The sequence below is a fragment of the Ischnura elegans genome, chromosome 3 (genome assembly GCF_921293095.1).
Source record: "Ischnura elegans chromosome 3, ioIscEleg1.1, whole genome shotgun sequence".
In the NCBI taxonomy this organism is placed as follows: domain Eukaryota; kingdom Metazoa; phylum Arthropoda; class Insecta; order Odonata; family Coenagrionidae; genus Ischnura; species Ischnura elegans.
The window spans coordinates 48,121,697-48,143,466 of NC_060248.1; the positions used below are offsets into that span (position 1 = coordinate 48,121,697).

The 21,770-nt window shown below is 35.6% G+C and overlaps 1 protein-coding gene across 2 annotated transcripts; it reads right to left on the reverse strand.

The window, feature by feature from the left end:
* Positions 1-400: 400 nt before the first annotated feature.
* On the reverse strand, positions 401-21,734 carry LOC124155731. 2 transcript variants are annotated; one of them, XM_046529796.1, is made up of 12 exons: positions 21,536-21,734; positions 21,262-21,444; positions 20,818-21,000; positions 17,047-17,172; positions 15,351-15,467; positions 15,159-15,213; positions 12,592-12,934; positions 11,153-11,345; positions 9,465-9,580; positions 8,357-8,521; positions 2,885-3,128; positions 401-2,694 (listed from the first exon to the last, which is right to left on the reverse strand). In XM_046529796.1, the coding sequence occupies exons 1-12, from the start codon at positions 21,557-21,559 to the stop codon at positions 2,668-2,670; spliced, it is 1,776 nt and encodes a 591-aa protein (XP_046385752.1). In that variant the 5' UTR covers positions 21,560-21,734; the 3' UTR covers positions 401-2,667. The 2 variants fall into 2 exon arrangements, with proteins under 2 accessions (XP_046385752.1, XP_046385751.1); XM_046529795.1 differs by having other exon boundaries at positions 401-2,697.
* Positions 21,735-21,770: the final 36 nt, after the last annotated feature.

Sequence of the window (21,770 nt, forward strand, 5' to 3'; positions counted from 1 at the left end):
GGGAGATAGGGGAACCCATTGCTACTCCAGACGTCTGTTGGTAAAAGTAAAAAAAAAAACATAGTGTGGTGGATATCCGCCTAAGTGCCTTCGCTTCGTAATACCGATAATTTTGTAATAACGTTTCTTTTACTTTAGGCTGGACACGCATTTTCATCAGGATCAACGACTTGCTTCGTAATAACAAGAACTTAGCAATAAGGTTGCTCATATTTACGACAGTCTACTGTAGTATCATTATTGTTGAAGTAATGACATTCAGCGAGCCACAACTACAATGTGACTGCAAAAGACAGCTTTAACCTTCACAGAGTAGCTATGAAGCACAATAATTAGGGTTAAAACTTTCTCACCCGAGGATATTGAAGAAAGAAATATGCCCATGATATAAACAGCGGGATATGATATTTTTTAAAATATTTATTTTGTCTTATAGATGGTAAAATTTCCTCTATGTGCTTACAATGGGTGACATATAAGCAGAGTTTGTGCAGTTTTAATACAATATTTATCCCATGAAAGGGTTCAAAGTGGTAGGAGAGGTAATCACTGCACATATAAAATGTGCACTGCCAGGGATGCATAAACACATCATGAATTTAAATTTCAACCTCCTCTTTCCAGTGGATATTCCAAGACTAAATTATCAATACCAAGCAAAGATTTGTGAGTACCTGCCATGTTATGGCATCTCTGGCAAACTCATTAAGTTTAAGCTCTTCCAAACACAACACTGGACGGACTATACACAATACTACATTTTCAAACATGGAAGTTGAAGTATAAAGAATGTCATAGATAAGGTGAAGGTGTACAGAAGGAATGGTTAGCAACACAATGTAAAAATGAAGTGACATGCCAAAAGTAGGATAAGTTAGAATATTTTTAAGTTCAGCTTCGATATTTCTCCCATTACATACTAATTTTACTCATTAATGATATTTGACTAAATCATGGGAGGTAATCCTTTGGGCTTCAAAACCATTTCCAAAATCGATTTTAAAATACATTAACGATAATGCCTATAGTTTACAGTTAGAGAACCCTTGCTATCACTTAACATATATCACAATATTAGATTGGCATCATACTTTGTACAAACCTTTTAATCACATATGTAATTCATTAAGAACATCAGCATTTTTATGCTTAGTTCCACATGCTGATGGGAGAATTGCTTTTTAAACATTATATACTGTAAAGCAGTTTTCACGACACAATAAAATACACAAAATACACAGAGACATAATTTGACACTGGTGTGGAAACGGTATTTCCATTTCAATTGGGGATAAAAATAATTTAGTTCTTATAAATATCTCTGAGATTTTCAGAGTAATCTGGTAACACTGAAGTAGAAAATAATACAATTTTAATGGTTGCACTAGTATTGGGATCTAATGTCACAACCAGAGAAAAATTTGATCTAGTTGTATCAGATACTTTTCTCCAAAGTTATATGAGCTAGTAAACTTTATACATGTAGTAAGGTTCATATTGCACTCACCCTCATAATTTGATGAAGATACATGTTTGTCACCCAAAACTCTATCACTAATTTACGTATAATTAAAATGGCACACACAAATTGTTGAAATGACATAACATATCATTCATAGTTTTAATTATTAAAGGAAACCATATAGGAGTCAAAATGATAAAATTCAAGGGTACCAAGTAACATTTTCCAACTAAATGACTTTCTTTCATAAAATCAACAGTGTAAGTAATAACGAATCAACACTTTTGAAAGCATTACTTCAAATACTCACGTTTTAAACATTCATTTGATTGGCTTTCATGAGGAAATTCCTCATATTATACCATATTATTGGAAGCATCAACTGTCTAAGGCTAAAGATAGAGTGTATTAGATATTTAGATCCATTTTGTATGAATTATGTAAAATAATACTGAGAGAGATTGTTCAATAGTTATAAAACTAGGAAAATGTATACACATCATCAAAAACTATTGAGCAATGTTTAAAGGTGTGGCAGGATTTGTATTTGATATGAAAATCAATTCTTTCCAAAATGTAATGATGAGCTAAAGAGCTTGGGAAACACAAAATAATGTAAAGATTACCTAAGTGTGGATAATTATACATAATGAAGGCTCCGAGACAATAAAATTTATGTATAGCATATAAGTTTAAATAGAATTAATGAATACATAAAAAAATTAAATTATTAGAATACCAGGAAATTGAAAAAGGTAATGACATTCATAATTAAGTTACATCTGTATATTAGGAAGGATATTTCAGTTTATCATATGACATGAGAAAGTTATCTCATGGATTCAGTTTCATTTCTGGCATAGAAACCATACAATGTTAATACTAATGTATACCAGGTAACTGAAGTATGACTAGCATAAACAATGCACCAACTTCATCGCAATCAATACTACTCTAAATGTATAGGGGAAGAACAAATCAACAGCTTAAGAAACTGTTAAATAGTTTTGTGGAACAAACACTCCATTACTTTATATACTTGCCCGAGTAAAGAATGTTCGTAACACAAAGGTATTATGGTTATATGATCTTAAACCATAGTTTAGCTATTTGAGAAAGAATATCCTAAATCAAAAGACAACATCCATCTTTTGAATGGAATCCTTTACTTCAGCCAGAATTTTGCATGGAAAAACCCAGCCACTTCAGCCTCGAACTTTGGCAATGTTTCCCTGCTGATGAAACAATGAGTCAGTGACTTACAAATATTTATTTCATTTCATGATGGATGGCCCTCATTCGAGAGCACAATTCCCAATGCATACTATTTCCTGGCATGTATTCATTCCGTGTCAACCTCTTGATTATTATCTCTACTGGGCTTAATTTCCAGAATTATACATTACCCAGTTCAGTAATTACCTGATTATTCTGCACAGATTCATCTGGCAAACTATTGATGTCGCACTTTGTATCTTCTGTTGGAGTGGTAGCTGGAGAAAGGGGAGGTGTCCCCAGACTTCCTCCAGGCTGCCTGGATGTGTATTTGAGCTGGAGTACTTTGGCCAAAAAATCAGAATTTGCATTTTCAAGCATTCGAACTTTCCTCTGGAGGACATAAACCTCACGCTCTTTGTCTCGAACAACACATTCAAGATTGAGTGCACTGAAATCATAACAAGAGCCTTATTACAACTCAATACACAACGTGAAAAATAGTAAGATATACTGCAGTGTGTTCACTTCAACTTCTCAATGATATAACTTTAACCTAATGCCGTTTGAGTTGACATGGGTGGTCACATCCATCACTTGCTGCAGTGCAATTGGTGTAGCAGTTTAACACAAATTATGACTAGTTCATTTAGATTAATAATGGCATAACCAATAAATAAGAAGTATGCTGCATGGAGTACAACTACTGTGGGCTTCGACTGCAATGATTGCGCCCAAATCAGACAGCTAAAATTTAATTACTCATAGGGAACTAATGATGCTGAACATAAAAACTGCTTCATGGTAGACACATTATGTGAAAAACACACATCTGAACTTATGGAGGAAGTGCATCCATGAGCCCACCACCTAATACATATTTAGCACATATGGGTAATTTCTAATGACCAAGCAGCTAGTAAAAGTAAGGAATAGCACGAATCTAGCCATATGGTATTGAATTAATCAATAAGCACTTTTCTTTAGAGCTCAGCATTGAACTGGGTCGTACATTGAGTAGTTTCACTCTCTTTTAGTCATGTCGCCAAGTATGTTCTCTCATAAGCTATACTTCGAATTGAATCTACAAGAGGATTTCATAATTCAGCAGCAGTTAACGCTGATACAGAGTACAACCCACAAATATAGGTATTTAATAAAATATTGTATGGCAGAAGTCCATCATTATGAGTTCTGAAGGTCCTTCAAAAAATCGTGGTGAAAAATTTTGGATTCTTGGGAGCAGACAACTATGTAGAACATATATTCTTGATCTCCCTGAATAGAGTAGTCGATTGCACCACTAAAGGGCCAAGAAGATCGTTCAAAAGATCTTCCATTCATCCGAGTGATTATAACTGCACTGTTAATATTACAGTAGAGTCCGTTTAATGGGTCCACCAGTTACGTGGGGCAGCCGCTTAATTGGGGCAGATCTTGAAGAACAGAACCCAATATAGGAATATCCCAGAGTATTCTCCGCTTAGTTGGGACAGCATGCCGCTTTATTGGGCCATGAGTCGGCGACATAGACTCTATACTAGCGACGAAATTATTTTTTTTTGTTTTCAGAATACTATTTTTTTTATTTTCCCCTTTGAATTACTCTTCTTTTTCACAAATGTTCCTACTGTTGCCCTATTTTGAAAGCTCTTGTTCTTACACTATCCAAGAGGATAGGACTTTTCTTTAGTAATAGTATTAAGTAAAGGCATTCATTCGGCGTCGCCCGAGGCTGTGAAAAATATTTTTAACTAAATTATTATAATTCTTAAAAATGATAATAATTTAACTAAACTCACTGATTTATTGATCAAAGTAATGGTTTAATAAACTTAGGTTGCATTATAAACGTTATTTTGTCTTCTTTCTACCATTTCAAAGTTTTTCATAACCATATACGAGAGTTCGCCTAATTGGGGCAGCCGCTTAATTGGGGCAAAGTGCACAAGTCCCGATTGACCGGAATCTACTGTATATCTCTATTGGTTTATATATCTTATCACCGTTTTGGTAATGTGCATTGCTGTGGAGGGATTTTCATCTTCGTGGTTTATTTTAAGTAAAAGGAACAACATCAAAAATGCCTCACATGAAAAGTTTGGAAATATTTTTTCCGCAGAGCATACGTAACTTCAATATTCATGTACTTTTCCACACCTCAGAAAATGAAATCTACCTTTTAGTCATTGAAAAAATCAAAGAATGGGTGAAATTTAATTTTAAAAAGCTTTTTGTAATACGAAGAAGCTGTTGTCTACATTAAAAAACACAATAAAGTGCACCAATAAAATATTTTGCCCTTAACCAGAAGAAGATGATGATCGTTTTGCAGTTCTAATAGTTATTCGTGTGTTCTTATTCACTCTTTCAACTGTAGAAGCAAAATGCTTATGTTTAAACAAAGTTTAATGAATCAATGTTGTAGTCAAATAAACAATGAGTACACAATACAGCACATGACTCTGTGGAGCTTAGGGAAAATGCCATACAAATATGTACTTAAATTTCAGCATTCTACAAGGTTCCCACCCAATCTAAATTATAAAATTCACAGTTTTTTCCAGGTTTTCACTGTCTAAATGTCTTCAAATTCACATTTTGTAGACAAACCATTTTAGGTGGAAATATTGATCACGTAACAATCATTGGCCACATGCTAACTACAAATTTAACAAACATGACAGACACTGAGAATGCAAACGCAGCAATGAAAGTGCTATCTCTCCTGACGTCACATATCGTTTGAAAAATTCAGCTCCAGCTAGAGGTTGTGAGAGGGGAAAATAGAGGGACCAGGGTGCCAAAGAAGTTAAGAAGTGTCCGAATTTTCGCAAGTGCTAATGAACACTTTGGCTACCAGTCTTCCGGCTTTCGTACAGGCTTAAGGTCACTGTGTCACCATGGCACACGGACCAATAATGGGGAACTTGCATGAATTTTTTTTATTTCATAGGCGGACAGAAAATTATTTTCTGAATACAACAAAGAAAACCGCATGTAAATCTGAGTTTTCCTTCGCGAGATATTTAATGATAAATATTACGAATTTTAAAGCGCGGGAAAAACTCCCTCACCCCCCAAGCCACTGCCGACGAAGCCTCGATGACGTCAAAGGTGCCTAAACACCACGCGAAGCTATTGCTGTGATTGTTTGTAATAGTTGCCAGCAGTTGTGAGAGCTTCGTTTGTTAGACGTGTTGAATATTTTATATTTAAAGATAAATATCCGACGATAGAGGTTTGGAAGCCCTCGTATTTTGCATTATTTATAATATTAATATCTGAGTAAGGGCATAAAATATAAAACTGGAGCAGTTAAACCAAAAATTTGATAATACCTAAATAACATCGTTGTAGGAGTCTGAGCCACGGCCATTGGAAAGGGGATACGTTAATTGTAAGTTGATGTTATCGACGGCATATCATTCAAGTAAGTAATTAGAACGATTTTGATGTTTACTAATGTCCGCTTAGCTTTTATATACAATAACTTTATCCGTTTATTCGTAGGTACCGGAGAATTCATCGTTTAGGACTGTCTGTGCTTGTATTATGAGGTGAATTCCAGTCAATGCAACTTTTGCTCGCTGATTGGAGACATCTAGGAACATTTTTGTGCCAAAATAGTGTTATTTTCAACGTGACATCTCCCGTTAAGCTACTGCTAATAATCACAGTGCCAGTGGTTGTAATGCACAAAGTTTGACAAGGTTGAAAAATATCGGCCATGAGTTATCAGTGTTCCATCGTGATTGAATTGTAAAAAGTGCTACTACGCTATCGATAAATGTCTAACAGTAGTGTAAAAATTGTCAGTGGCGTGCTAATCTCCGTTGTTCACCGTAGATATGACATTTCACGATCACGCTATTGAAATAAAAACTGTGTGTGAAGTTTGTTATTCCATTATTTCAACGAATAGTAGTGAGAAATGTCACCTGTGTCACTTGTGTGGGATAATTTAAGGGTTTAAATCAGTGAATAAATAGTTGTATTCATCATAACGAGTTCTGTTATTGTAAGTTGTACGTGATGAATATAAGAATGTGATAGTGACATCCAGTTTTTGATAAGAGTATTTGCCTATTTCCCACTATATTATTATGGTATATGCTAGTATATTGTTTATGGATTTACCTATATTATTGAAATAGGTTGTAGCTTGTGTGTGTGTTGGCAGCGGAACCGATTCGCGATCTCACATGTGGATTGTGTGCAGACTGTTTTGCTGTGAATTCGTACCGTAGGGCGGATAGGACTACCTTCTCCGTTAATCCGGCGTTGCCAAATTCAACAGCACAGCTTACTCTAATGTCAACAGCACAGCTTACGATCGTTATCCTCCAGTATTACAAGTTTCTTTTACAACTCGATTTGCCGCCGACGTATAGCAATAATTTGTCTTAACAAATTCCATGAGGGTCGTGGCATCAATTTTTGGTGTCCTAAAAAAAGGCTGGTGTCCTAACACCCCATGCCACACGCCTTTTAGGCGGCTTGCGGGGTATTATGTAGACGTAGATGAATTTCAGGTGTACTATTCGAACGAGTGGCAACGTTATCATCCATTTTTCTGATAACCAAAACACACGAAGTGAAACGCTTGTACTTCATCATCCCGATGCCGCATTATTAATATCCCAAGTAATAATCTAGGCACAATAGCAATAGGAAAACTTTCCCAAGAATAACAGAACAAAATAAAGTGACGATGAGCGGCTAAATACTCCCTCAAAACAAATTTTACACCATGCGCTCAGCGTATTTCCCTACTCCCTACGGTTGTTTAGGCACCTATGACGTCACGCCTGGCCTCGGCAACGCTCGGGTGTCTTCGCGCAGTGGTCGGCTCAGAGAAATTTTTCTCGATTTTAAATGCAATTTTTTTATTTCTTTTGATGTTGAATGGAGAAACTGAAGGTATTTTTGCGAGCTAATGTATCCATTTGACTTATTCAAAATAGTTTTTAGAGCAATCTACGACCCATGCAAGTTCCTCATTGTGCTTCAAAAGACGTGTCCAGATAAAACCGTGGCCATGTCTGCACGTGACTGACCTTGAAATATGATCGAAATATCTATTTTTCTTTTAATCTGTCAATCTTAGTTCTACAATCATAAAATCAAGTTTGAGAGATTTTTAAGGCTTTAGCACGAAATTCACGGCTTTTTCCAGGTTTTTCACGGCATACAAAATTCACCGCTTATTCACGGTTTTAAGGTTTTCGAGGTTGAGTGGGAACCCTGATTCTACCTTTTTTGCGCCGATAGTAGATAGTGCTTGCCCCTCCTCAACCTCATAAATGCCTCTCTCTTATTTTGCCTATCCCACCAATATCCCTCAATGTGAGAGGAGAACTTACTAGGAAGGCCAGAATCTCAACTCATGTAATTATGTACTATTAGATTATGCATATACAGGGTGTCCCATTTATCTTGACCACCCGAAATAACTTTTTGTCCAGATGGAAATTCAAAAATGTGTCAAGCAAATGTTCATTAGCCGTCGGGGGACATTAATCAGCACGATTGTCTTCCTTGTAGCTTTGTTATTTACAAACATATGAATAGCGATCTGTCTTTTTTAAAGGGCACCCTACGTTTTTTATTCTGTAATTCATTCACACAAATTTCCATTGCATTACAAAATATTTTACACGATAGCATGTGAATTACCTGACGAGTAACTTCCTCTTTTCTTCTTGCAAACGACGATGATCCGCCTCTACACGCCTACGTAGAGCTTCTTCCCCACGCTGAGCCTTTCTCTGAACAGTCAATCGTGATTGCAGACTCTCTACTTCACACTGCAATGAGCTTAATTCAATATCCAGACGATTCCTGAAAAAATTCAACATCAGCATTAATTATAAAAACATTAATGCACAAAAATACTAGAGAAATAAAACTATGAAGATAACAGTTTACTCTGCTGCATTTATTGTGAGGAGGCAGGAGAATGCTACCTTTGTTGTGATATCATTCAATTACTTCTTCCTGCTTTACCTTAAAAGATATACAATCTCATGTACTTCTTTTGTAACAAATTTACCATTATTCATCAACAACTTGCTTATAACAACAAATGAATCAAGAAAAGCCACAAAAACAACCCTTGAATAGCATTCTCTGAATCCTAATTAAACCTCCATAGAACACAAAAATATAAGAGAAATATCAACATTTTCCAAAGGCATTGAGGGGATGGGATGGGAGCAGCAATGATGTCATTAACTTTCTGGCCCTTCTCTGAGTTCTTATTGACAGGTTTACTATCATAAGGAACCATTAGCCACCAACTTCAATCATCAACTTGGCTGAACTTTGCTTGCTTTAAAAAATCGCTGAAATGACTGAAATGTTGGAAGGACTGGACAATTAAAAACTTCCTTATCCAGTCCTTCCAACAATCAACTATTTCCTCTTCCTACACATCCCCAAACCACAAAGTGAGAAATAACAAAAATTGATAAGAAAATGAATTCAATTGATTCGGCTTTTACTTGAGAATGACGCCTCAGCATCGAATCATGTCGTACCAATAAATAATTTTCCAGTGAAAAGTTACCAAGGTTGTGTATTTTCATTTGAAAAGAAAATTATCACACATAGACAAGCTCTTTTCAATAATCCATTTCTGCTTCTCCTTCCATTAAAGGGGTTAGTCAACAAACTACTACATATACTGAATTGATTTTTATAAAAATTTATTTAATTCTGCAATAATTGTCAAACATGCACCTTTATGCACAAAAAAATTTACCAACAAAATCTTAAAGCATACCTGAGATCATCAACTTGAGCTTTCCTTTTGGCCTTGTACTGCACATGCCTGATGGCAAGAGCATTATATTTTTCAATCATAGACGACAACTGTCCCCGAAGATTCTCAGTTTCAGTCTGAAATAAATTGGTAAAATTTTAACAGAGGGAGCTCACAATACTGGCATTGAGCACCTAAACTATACACACCAATCCAAAAGTAATGCCAGAAAAAAACACTCAAGTTTATCCATCTACATAACATTATAAATAAATCATAACCCTGAAAAATTCGCAGTATAAGAACAAAGAAAACTCAAAAAGTTTTCCAGAAGCATAAAGCACTGTTTTCTTTCCCTTACAAAAAAAAATAATTCTCAAGTGGTTTACGCGTCATTGAGATTGTTTATGAGATTAGTATGAAATTTAATTTTAACGATTTCTCCCCAAATTAATACCATTTGAAGCAGTAAGCTAAACTAATAAATTGCTGAATGCACAGCTAATTAATTATTACTCCTGCAGTCCATTTTGCCCAGCCACAGTGGCTTAACTAGGAATATGCTTAAGGGGAACCTGGGGTAGAAACCTTCCCAGGCAATGGTCAATGGCCAGGCCCAGAAAATAAAAAAATGACATGCCTGGAAATACAAAATTTTAAATCCTTTTGGCACATAAAATTTAACTTTTAGTAAATGCAGTTATTACATGTAAAAACTAGACAATAGTTTTGTAATTTTAAAAATGTCTCAAGGGTTTTGGGGGAAAGAGGAATCTATCCCCTCATCCCCCATAGTTATGCCACTGCCCAGTAATATTCATTTGGGTAAACTTACATAACCGCTTAAAGATATTTGCCAATAATTTTCTTCATGTTGCTGGAGACTCCCTCACGGTAATGAGTAAGGAATACAGCACTGACACAATACCCTTACGATGCTTACAGTCATGGAGATGAAACTACAGGTGCATATCTTTAAACTATGACATTGGTTTATGCAAAAGAACTTCACTGAATAATAGTAATAACCACTGAATAGTATTGGTTTTTTGTCATCACAAGAGTTTTGACGTCATATTAAAAAAAAAATGTAATCAAGCATTTAGATTAACGCTAATTTTAAATTTATTTCAGCTCCTCTGTCACCAAAGCACCAGTTTTTTGCTACAAGGTATGAGTTTACCACAAAAAATGTATTTCCATAACGAGGTGGACGGATGTAATATATATTCAATTTTCTTAGTGCATACAAATAGGAGATTGCATTGACTAACAATTACTTTTCAGGGTCATTGGATTTCAACCTGAACCTTCAAAACCTTTTGATTACAACCTGAGCATGGCAGATGTAGACTCCAGTTTCTAATTAGCAATGTAAAATCTTAAGCAACCTTGAAAAACAGAGGAATAAAAATTTATTACATCTGCCTTGCTTTAATTTATACCTTGATGTGATGTTCAGGCTGTTGCAATAGCCCCTCAAGTCACTAGTACTCTTACATAAGACCCCTATCATTCCTTTCCCACTGATTTTGAGCACAAGAGGGAGGATTACACATATTAAGAGATGTACAGAAATCACAAAAACTCATGTCTATTTTGCTGTGCAGTTTTATGCAGGAGAAAAACAAAAGTTTTCGCTCCAAAACAGCCATGAAAAAGAATATTTACACATCAAATTCCCATTATAGAATAAAAGATAAAATTACCTGCATTTTCCTTATTTCCTCTAACCTCACAAGTTCACTACGTGAACTGGCAATTTGAGAGTCCAGTATAGTGGCAAGACGATGAGGCGAGTCAATAGGAAGGCTTGATCGACCCCCATTTTCCGAAGACAAATGAAAAGTTGAAGATGTAACTAAATTTTGAAGGCTTGCAGGAGCAGAATCGAAGCATTTCCTGTGGTATTGCAAAGAGATTGAGGTATAATAAAAACACATATGTATCAACAATGCCAATTATGCACTAGTTTGGCTTATCTAACATTACCTAGATATTAAGGCTTTGAAATATGAAGGTATGTCTCAGTTCTTTGGTTCCACTGGTTCTAGGGCTCAGTCCTCAGCATTGGATTGGGAACCAATAGGAAGCAGTATCAAAATAATTTGCACCATACTCAATGTGGAAACTTCTCTAGAACATTATTTATAAGACAATTCAAATAGATTGATAATATTTTATTTTTTATTTATTTTATTTTATCCTCAAACCACCGGATACAGCTCTTATTGGCCATTTTACACCGGGGTGTTCAACTAATGTAACAAGTAAACGTACACAAACGACCATGCCCTGGACCGGGGAAACCTACCCAGGCGGGACTCGAACCCGCGACCTCTTGTTTGGCAGGCGAGAACGTTACCCCGCCGCCACCGAGGCCGGCTAATGATTCAATCACAGGTGAAATAGCTTTATGAGTTATTTTGGGAAGTTTTCATGATAAGATAATAAAAATTATCAATAGTTTTTGAGATGAATCAAATGAAAATAGAACACTTCATTAAAAATTAGGTAGGACTGAGAACTAATACCAGGAACCTAATTGGAATCAGAACCAACATAATGGTGGAACCATCTCATCCTTAGTTGAATAATTAAAATATTACATCCTAAATGGGTTATTAATTATCCATACCCATAATTAGAGAAAGCGACGTATATTTAATATGGAATGATAGGCATTTCTTCATTACAATGAGCATGCGTGAATATTGTTTTTATTGCTCTAATAAAGGTAAGCCATCCATGTCATCCACAAATGCAAGAATATTTATCTTACCCGTGGATGACACTTATAGCTGAAAATACAAAGGACATTAAAGGAACAAGCAGAAAAGATAATCACCAAAACAAAGAAATTAAGGCAACACATAAATGAGGAAAAAGTCCTACATTTAAAATTTGAAAGAAGGAATACTTTTAAATATCTGGGTGTTACAATAACAATGAAGAAGAAATCCAAAGTAGACTGGTGTCAACTCGACATTAAGTATGCAATAAAAAATTAATGGTAAAACACATGCATTTCACGCATAAAAATTGGTAAAATTGAGAATGGCAAAATACTTTACTAAAATGAAAGAGAAGATGGATAGGAGGAGATAGACAACATGAACTAAAATCTAGAATCAAAACAAATTCTCACAATGATTCCACTGGTCTTGTAGAATTGGAGTTGACATCTATGATTCCCTCCTTTTGAAGTGCCACTTCTCCAAGAACAAATGAATTGTTACAGACTTTATTGCTGTCTCCAGAACTATTCAATTGGTTTGTATTGCCAACATCAGTCAATTCATCATTAGTTTCTCCACTGCTACTTCGCAGAGGTGACGGGATGTCTCCTATTCCCGCCACCTTCCTCAAGATTCCCCTTGAGATGCCTTTGGTAAAAGCAGGGCCTAAAGTGTTTGCTAGCCCTTTGCCAAGAGGGCCACCCCACAAAACATTAAGGCCCTGAAGTGCGACCCTTTCAGTACTATTATTCACTGAAAGATAAAAAAAATGCTATTAGGCTTAGAAAACAGATAACCCACACTGCATGAAGAAAGAAAATCAAGTATAAAAATAAGTACACATACAGCATTCCACAAATATCTATGTACATACATCCTGAATGATTCTTAATAGGATGAAATAAAGTATTTCTACAATGCAAGTTTCAATTATCTTTTAAAAGGCATGAGTACATACACATGCACAACACCGACAAGTGACCTGACCTTAACTTAAAACTTATGGGTTTAACCATGGGAACAACCAGACAATATAACCAGAGTTGAATTCACATGGAGATCATTACTATGCAAAGAAACCACATTCTATTAAAATAATAATTGGCAATGGATACTAAGGAAGCACCACAAAGGCTCATTAACAGCAATATGCATTCATGAAATCATAGCCCGAGGGATGTGATTGCTATTACACCAAATACCGATAAAACATCAATTAAACAATACATTCTCAACTAATGATATCACAGATTAGCAGGAAACTGAATTCATATTAGATAGAGAAAAATGTTTTTGCATCTCATTAGTCCACATAACAACATTATAGTAAGACATAGAAATTTCATAAATTCTTAGTGCTGACTACAGTCCACTCCCGATTAACCAAGGTAATGATGGGGAGAGACCACAAAAATAAATGGAAAACACGGATAGCCCAAACTTTCACTTAAATGTCTTGCAATGTTCATAATTTATGTAAAACAAACAATATATTATAATTATGCAGTTATTCTTTTATTTTAGAGTGCTTCCCGGACTCATAGAGAAATTTCTTTGCCAGCTCGAGATCTTTTTAGGAGCACGGTCGTGCACAGCGAGGCTTGGAAAACAGGAACACCGTGCTCTCGTGAATGCAGCTAGCGTGCGATCGCTTCCATTTTACGAAGGGGATTCTAATGGAAATAATAAGCCCACTTCATCCTAGCATTAATGCAGTAATTGCGATGATTTTGTGTCCGATTTTTCTAAAAGAGATCGCGGGAAAAATTGAGCGAGAGTAAAAAATCATGCACAGATAATCTGCAATCTGGATAAACTGCAGCCGGATAATGGAGAGTCTGCTGTATAATGGGAATAAGTGATGCATTGATCTATTCTAGGAATTTACAGAAAATGATTACGCTACAAAAATGTTTAAAAACCATCAAAGTGTGAAGTGTGCTCCGAAAGGGTTCATGGCAACTTTCTAATTAAAAATCCCGGACTACTCCTCCATTTACATTGCAAATTTTTAAAATTTCTCTCATTCTATACTGCATGCCTTTTCATGGTGATTGCAAAGCAGCCTTATTAATAGATGGATTTAATGGAAATACGCAGCAAAGGAATACTGTGATTTTAACCCAAGAGGTAGAAGTGAAATCCAGTAGAAACAAGTCAGCTGTCTAGCCACGATGGCAACAAAATGTCTCTGATGCTGTCATATATGGAGGAGGTGAATGACAGCAAAGGTCATTTGCACCAGAAGAGAGGACAGGGTGGAGAGAAACATAGTGTCAGCATTAACCTGCACTTAATAAAATCTGCCAAGGGGACCACAGCTTAACATCCCATACAATGAATGGAGTGGTCTACTTGAAGTGCCCACCACAAGGCACCCAAGCTGGGTTCGAGGAGTCTCTAAAAGTTCCCTATCACCAGCAAGATTTGAACCTGGGCTCCCTGGTAATGGCGAAATAACTTAATAATGAGAGCAAAGCAATTATATATACAGATTTTATAGAAAAATGCAGCAAAGGCATACTGTGAGAAAAAGTCAAGGGGTAGAAATGGAGTCTAGTAGAATCAAATCAACAGCCCAGCCAGGATGACAACAGAAAGTCCATTTCAGCACTTGAACATAATAAAAACTTGTAGCGTTTACCCACAATTTTTGCTGCTATTTCCCTAATTTCATTGACTGGAACGAACCCTTTCATAATTGAGCTCACACACAGACAATTATAAAACTTTGACTAGGCGAAAAATATCTATATAAATAAATCCTGCACAAATGTGATCAACATGCTACAGGTGAAACCAAACTACCGCTGTCATTTTTCTAAACACTTCTCAGTAACACAATCCAACCTAATAAAATAATTCTGTACTCATGCCATCTAAAACAAGATAATAATGAGCCATGCTGAAAAAAGCCACATTCTGACGTGACACAATGAGTTATTCACAAAGGTTATTGTGATTTACTCACACACACCTATTTGTCTCAATTGAGTCTCTCTTTCTTCTAATTCAGCCAGAGCCTCTGACAACTGTGATAGAAAGTATTAAGACCTCATTTATTAGTCACAAAAATCAGAGACAAAATATATTAATTATAGAGGTGAGAGCACACGCAGTCCAGAGCAAAATTTTTACATAGAGACCCTCAGTCTCCAAGAAACCTTACCTTGAAAGCAAGTCTCTCATTGTCTAGCTCAAGCTGCTTTGAAGCTCTCTCCAAGAGTTGAACCCTCTCACACATTTCCAGGACCTCTCTCCTAAGCACTTCTTTCTCAGAAGAAACCTGACAATAAAAAAAAGTGAATTTATTAATAAACTGTTTGCAACATCATTAGAAACATAAAGCTTTACATGAAAGACAACATGTACAACCGTTTACTACAGAAATCAAAATGACAGCCCAACAACGGAGTGAAGGCTATTTAATTTTTTAAAGGATATTGCAAGGGCAGTGAAATAAATAGCATGTCAAAAAGAGTGCCAACAAAGTGTGGTAGGGTATTTAGAAGAGAAAATATGGAATTGTGGGGACATTACACATTGGTGGTATTTTGGAATCCATACTCATGTGAAAGTAAGTCCTGTGTGTGGGTATCTGAGGGATAATACACTACTCATGAGGGCCAAGCACCCTTACGGCAATAGCACTGCCACTATAATCACAGTGAAAAGTGGCAGGATCCGTCATCCAATATTGTGTTCACCGCACTCTCTCCTCTACCATTGAGGCTAACGAGCTTGACCCTTGTACTAAAATGAACATTTTGATATGCTTGAAGCTAAAAGCAAGCCAAAAGAGGCTGGGGACTTGTTAAAGGTTGATGAACTATCTCTTTAGAGGCTAAACCTGCAGCCGAGTTTATATGTACATACACATTTTATATGTACTTGCATTACTAACATTCTACGGAAGACAACAGTACCATTCAATATTCAATTGACCCACTGGTTTCGAAGTTAGCAGAGGTTTGCGTTGTTTACAACAACTCTGTTAATTTAAGTGGTATAAACAATTTGTTTTCGGCAAATTGCCAATAATAGATGTGGCTTCTTTATATCAAAATTTCAAGTTAAAGGAACGAAAACTACGGGAATGCCAAGCGCTCAAAATTGGGCAACTTGACTTTACGCGCAAAAAACGGGTACTTTTTTGAGAAAAATTGAAGTACAGGAAAAACTATTGAGATGAAGACTTTTTTAAGTACATGATACAACATAAGAATAAATTCTCTTTTGTATGATTTTTGTTGCATTGAAATTGATTGCTTCGTTTAGATGCTACAGCTCCTCAAACTCTGGTACCTCGCTTTTTTTTATAGACAGTAATTAAAAAAGAGGATACGGACAGGGAGCACAACTCTGAATTAACAAAGAAATCTGTTTATTGCAAAAGCTAATGAATACTTGACAACACTATTTTTATTGATGCAATAAATGGGGATTGGAGATTGACAATTATTGGGACATTCAAACATTAAGCTACAAAATTTTTGTAAGGATAATGACAATAATTTCTGTTGAAAAATACACTAACTCTATTCAAACTAATGGCTTTCAACTGGCTGTCCCTGAGAACCCCTGAGATGTTCCACAGGACAAGAAAGAAACTTGACAACAAACGAGGATCTCGGAAATGAGGTACTTTCATTAAGACCAGTAATATAGGAGACTCAAAGCATTAAAAACAGTTCAAATTCATCACCTGGCACAAATTTTAAGGGCAACATGCAGCAGCAGGATTGCAATAGACGAGGGAGGGTAAACATTCATTTCAACAAAAATTGGTATAAATTACAGCTGATATAAAATAAATAAAAACACTGGGGACACAAAAATACAATGGGTAGAGAAACAGTGCTTACTTTAATTATTTCCGATAGCAGGCCATTTTCTTTATTTAAACCATTCACACCATTTGTTCCCTTTAGCTTTTTGAGCACATCCAGCTCCTCCATTAACTTTGCACGGTCAGCTATCAACAGGGCAACCTACAGAAAGAATTGTAAGATGTAGTCACACATGAAAAGAATGACCATTATGAAGATATTTACAGATCTATTAGCTCAGTGATAAATTTAAGGAATCATAGGTTATAAAATGAAAAATATTATCAAAAAATCAAGTAAACAAAATCTTTGCCCCCCCCCCCCCAATAAATGCAATAAAATGAACTTTGAGAAAACCCATCCTTTTGGGAAGGCAGCGCAGCTAAAGCATTATTAGGGCAAAGGAAGACTCATCAATTGAATCCAAAGATTGAAATAATTGGACTATTATGGAAAACTTGCAATGTGTGACAAAAAGTCAGTAAATACACCTATTAGAGAAGAGCAGGCTAAAAAATGTTAAAACATCACGATACCATTATAAATGCATACTTTAAGCATCAATTTTGAAGAAAAACAAAAATAAATTTAATAAACAAACCACAAATTAAATTAAGCATTTGAGATTAATTCATGGTGAAACAAAAACACAGTACTAACTGTGTTTTTGTTTCACCATGAATATTTCATCGTTCCACCAAGTAACGCCCAAATCAGTAGATTTTATTTGAGATTAATGTAAATATGTAAATCTGCTCAATTTTAAAACCAATAATATGTTCACTTAAAATTAATTTAAAGTAGGTATATATCTAAGTCTGATATCAATGCTATTATCCCTGTCTTTCTAAATTCCCGTACTGATCTTCTTCATTAAATTAACATAATGCCCACTACACTTCATTCTATCAATAAGCCTTGTTTTCTTTCTATCTCCCAATGCTGATGTTCATTCAATCCATTAATTCTTTCTAACTCCGCCCATTCCCTTTAGGAGTTTCATCTCCTCATCCATGATTCATAGAACTTCCTCTAAGCTTTTCCTATCCTTCCACATCACATTCCCCAAACAATCATCTCAAATCCCTCCAAGCCTATTCTCTTCTTCCTTCCTCAGGGCCCAAATAGGATTGCTCACCTGTTTTCTTTAATTGTCATACGTAATAAGAGTTTGAAAAATAAAGAGAAGCATATTTTTCGGTATTCAATCTGTTGCCAACTATCTGTAGCGAAAAAAATCATCTTAACCCTTTAAAGCATACTTTCATGACCCACTAACTCATCCCAACTGAGTTTCCTCTTCTCCAATATTCCTCAAACTTGAGTATGGGCCAACATCGTTTGTTGCTGTTTAAAACTCTTGTCAGCCATTCCTTTCCTTAACATGAAGTCCTCCCAGAGCAATTATATGGATCAGAACTCATCAGATCAGAATGAAATCACCAACTCATGAAAAGAGGGTGACAACTTTCCCATTATCCTATTGTATACTATCAACAGCATGGCTGAATGGAGAAGAATCTTATTTGCCTTCACTCAAGTATCTTTCTCTTCTATCGACCAAATTCTTTCAATTAATTGAAATTTGAAGAAATGAACGAACGTTTTTCATCTTGTACAGTATTATGCTCCACTGTTAAACCGCATTTACCTGCCTTTTATGTACATCCATGTACAATGCTCTTCACATCGACTCATTTTGTTTTCAGATTTTTCTAGCGCTATATTTTCATTCTAATATCCATAATGAGGTGCCTTTTTATAAAAGGCTCCACCAATGACAATAATTGAATTTTAAGGGGAGAAATTTGAACAAGAACTATCATCACAATTGGAAAATAATGACCGGAGGCCATCATCCCTTAACACCATTATTTTTTTTCTTTTATTAGTGGTTTTCAAACAAATGGGAATAAAAACATGTCTATTAAATTTAAAATATTCCACCAGGAATAAGGATAGTTGATATTTAGTTGGTTAAAGCACTTGGTACAAACTGAGGCCTACTTCTGATGAATAATTTATAAATCTTGGAATTTTATTATTGCAAAATTCCACCAAATATGCAATTAAGTAGATTATCCAGTTTTCATAGCTTTGGTATATTACAGCCAAGAATCGGTACTCCCACACCAGTAAGCAATAGTAAGTCAGATTTAGATACCATTTAAAGTGCTCTTTAATGAATGGCAAATATGTCTCGCAGTTCAAGGCTGCTGCTCGGAGCTGCAAATTGATTTATAAATTGGCCACAGGAAAAAATTGGCTCCGCTGCAGAATGCTATTTGGATATATGATCAAGAAGCAAGAGGCCACGCCCATAACAATCTTGACTTCATGAATCGGTATTTCACCCTGTAAGAGCAGGCAACCACCAAGGATAAATATTTTCAGGTTCTAATGGATACAAATTGCACCTCGAACAGTTTGACCTACCCTGATCTCAACATATTTAGGCCAGGATTAAAAACTCATTCACCATGATGATCATGCCTATCATTAACTCCCTTACTACATACATGTTTTAACTTAAAGTTGGGAGGCCAAATTTTTCAAAAAACATATTTGCTGATAGCGTAAATTGAATATATGAGATAAGAGAGATAGTGTAAATCACCCATACATGGAGTTTAACAATGTGAAGCCACAGAAGAAAATTGAACAAAATATCCCATATCTAGGTAAAACACTCATTTATGAAAATGTTTTTAGGAATATGAATGCTTAACAAAATAGGAAAGTTATGGAATAGAATTACGAAATACAAAGATATGATGTGCTTATTTTTTCACCCCTCAGCTCAGGTAATTACTGCATATTAGCATCTCTGTTTAATCAGAGAAAAATATACAATATTAAAGTTAAAATAAACATGCCAACCATCTTATTGTCATGCACAATCATTTATCATACAAAAACCTTTAATTTCATTGATGAGGAAGGATAGTTAACAAAGTGAAAACCATAATAAAAGACTCCGGAGGCAAAATATAGATAAGCTACTTATTCCTCACCTAATAAGGTGACATTTGGCTCAATTTTTTTTAATTAAGGAGAATAGTAGGATAAATTCAGTCATTTTATTCACCAAAATGATTTATTGGCTGCTTCCTCAAGCTTTACCCTTGGATGAATACTTGTTTTCCAAAAAATTATCTAACAGCCCAAATCAACAAGCTAATCCCCTGTGTATCACACAAACATAATAAGCTTCTTCAATGGGAAAAAAGTAGCCTTTAGCCTAGCCAAAATTCTTCCATTGAACTTAACTTATCACAAACATCACTTAAGTGCAGCACTTAAAAAATGATCATACGACTTTTCGATGTAAGCACTTATCAACTGCCAAAGAATACAACTTTACAGTCACCCTATGGTGAGAATATCATACCTCACTGTAAAGGCAGCTTTCTGCTTGCATTACTACTTATCTACTACTGACCAGTTAAAAATGCTCAAAGCTAAGAGATAAAGGACAAAGATATTGGTCATACGTTTAAAACCAAATCGACAGATACAATAACAGACAAATAAAAATATTATACCAGCATAAAAGTACGAAAATAAAAATTGAAGCAAAGGCAAAAGAGAATTCAATAGAAGAAATCCTTACTGTAGGGGACAACCTAGACACTGCCAAAAAGAAAATTTCTACTACTACAGCATACACACTTAAACCAAACTGCAAAGCGACTATATCTTGATTCTAGATAAAGTATATACTAAGTTGACGTTTGCAACAACAGAACAAGGCATGTGTTCATTCAGGAAAGACAGGCATTGTTCAAAAATTTGTACAAAATTTACCTGCTCTCCAATTGAATCCTCAGAAGACACTCTAAGCCCACTTTGCCGAAGAAGGTTGGCCAATGTATTGGCTTGATGTTGGGAAGACTCGAGACGTGAGCGTAGGGACTCAGTTTCGGATTCCAAAGTCTCGGCTCTTTCTTCTGCCAATTCTCGAAAATGGCACATGTAACTCTCCATTTCCTGTGTTAATCACGCAAAGAAATTCCGATTAATTACGTGCGAAGAACAAATAACCCCAAATATCAACTTGAGAGATGATACTTTACACGGAAGCAAATGATGAGATTCTGTGTGAAAAGATTAGAGCACCAAAATAATATAAAAATTATTGAAACATTTCCAGAGCTCACATTAGAATGCCAGCATCATCGTAGTCATTTAGTTCGAATGTAGTACCTTAAACAGCCGCGCAAGCTTTCTTAAGAAAATTAAATAACAAACCTCCATTTCTTCACTCTGCAGTTCTCGTAATTTATCCAGCATTTTTCTTGAGCTCCTTAAATTGCTTTCTGCGTCGACTAGCCACCGCCAAACGTGAAGTATCCGCTCCTCAGCTCCCAGACTCTTGAAATCCAAGCCTTCCTTTTCAAAACGCTGCTGAATTTCAGACCATTCATCTTCACACTATTAAATTTAAGAAATATATTGAATTAGATATGTAAAAAAATAAAAACTGTGGTGAACAATCCAAAATTTAAAGGTACACAGGACTTACAAGACTCTCTATTGAGTTGCTCATTTCCTTAAATGATGAGTGATTTTGATGAATAAAAACATTTAAACTTTGTCACGTAATCTATCATATTCATCACTCTGCACTTGCATAACGTACGCTGTCAATGACACAATACAAATACGCCCACGACCAGCAAGGATTGGAAGGACGCAATCCTGTTCACTGCCTTCAGTTGTCACATAAGCAACCACAGCTGTGTTGGGGTTGGTTGGGG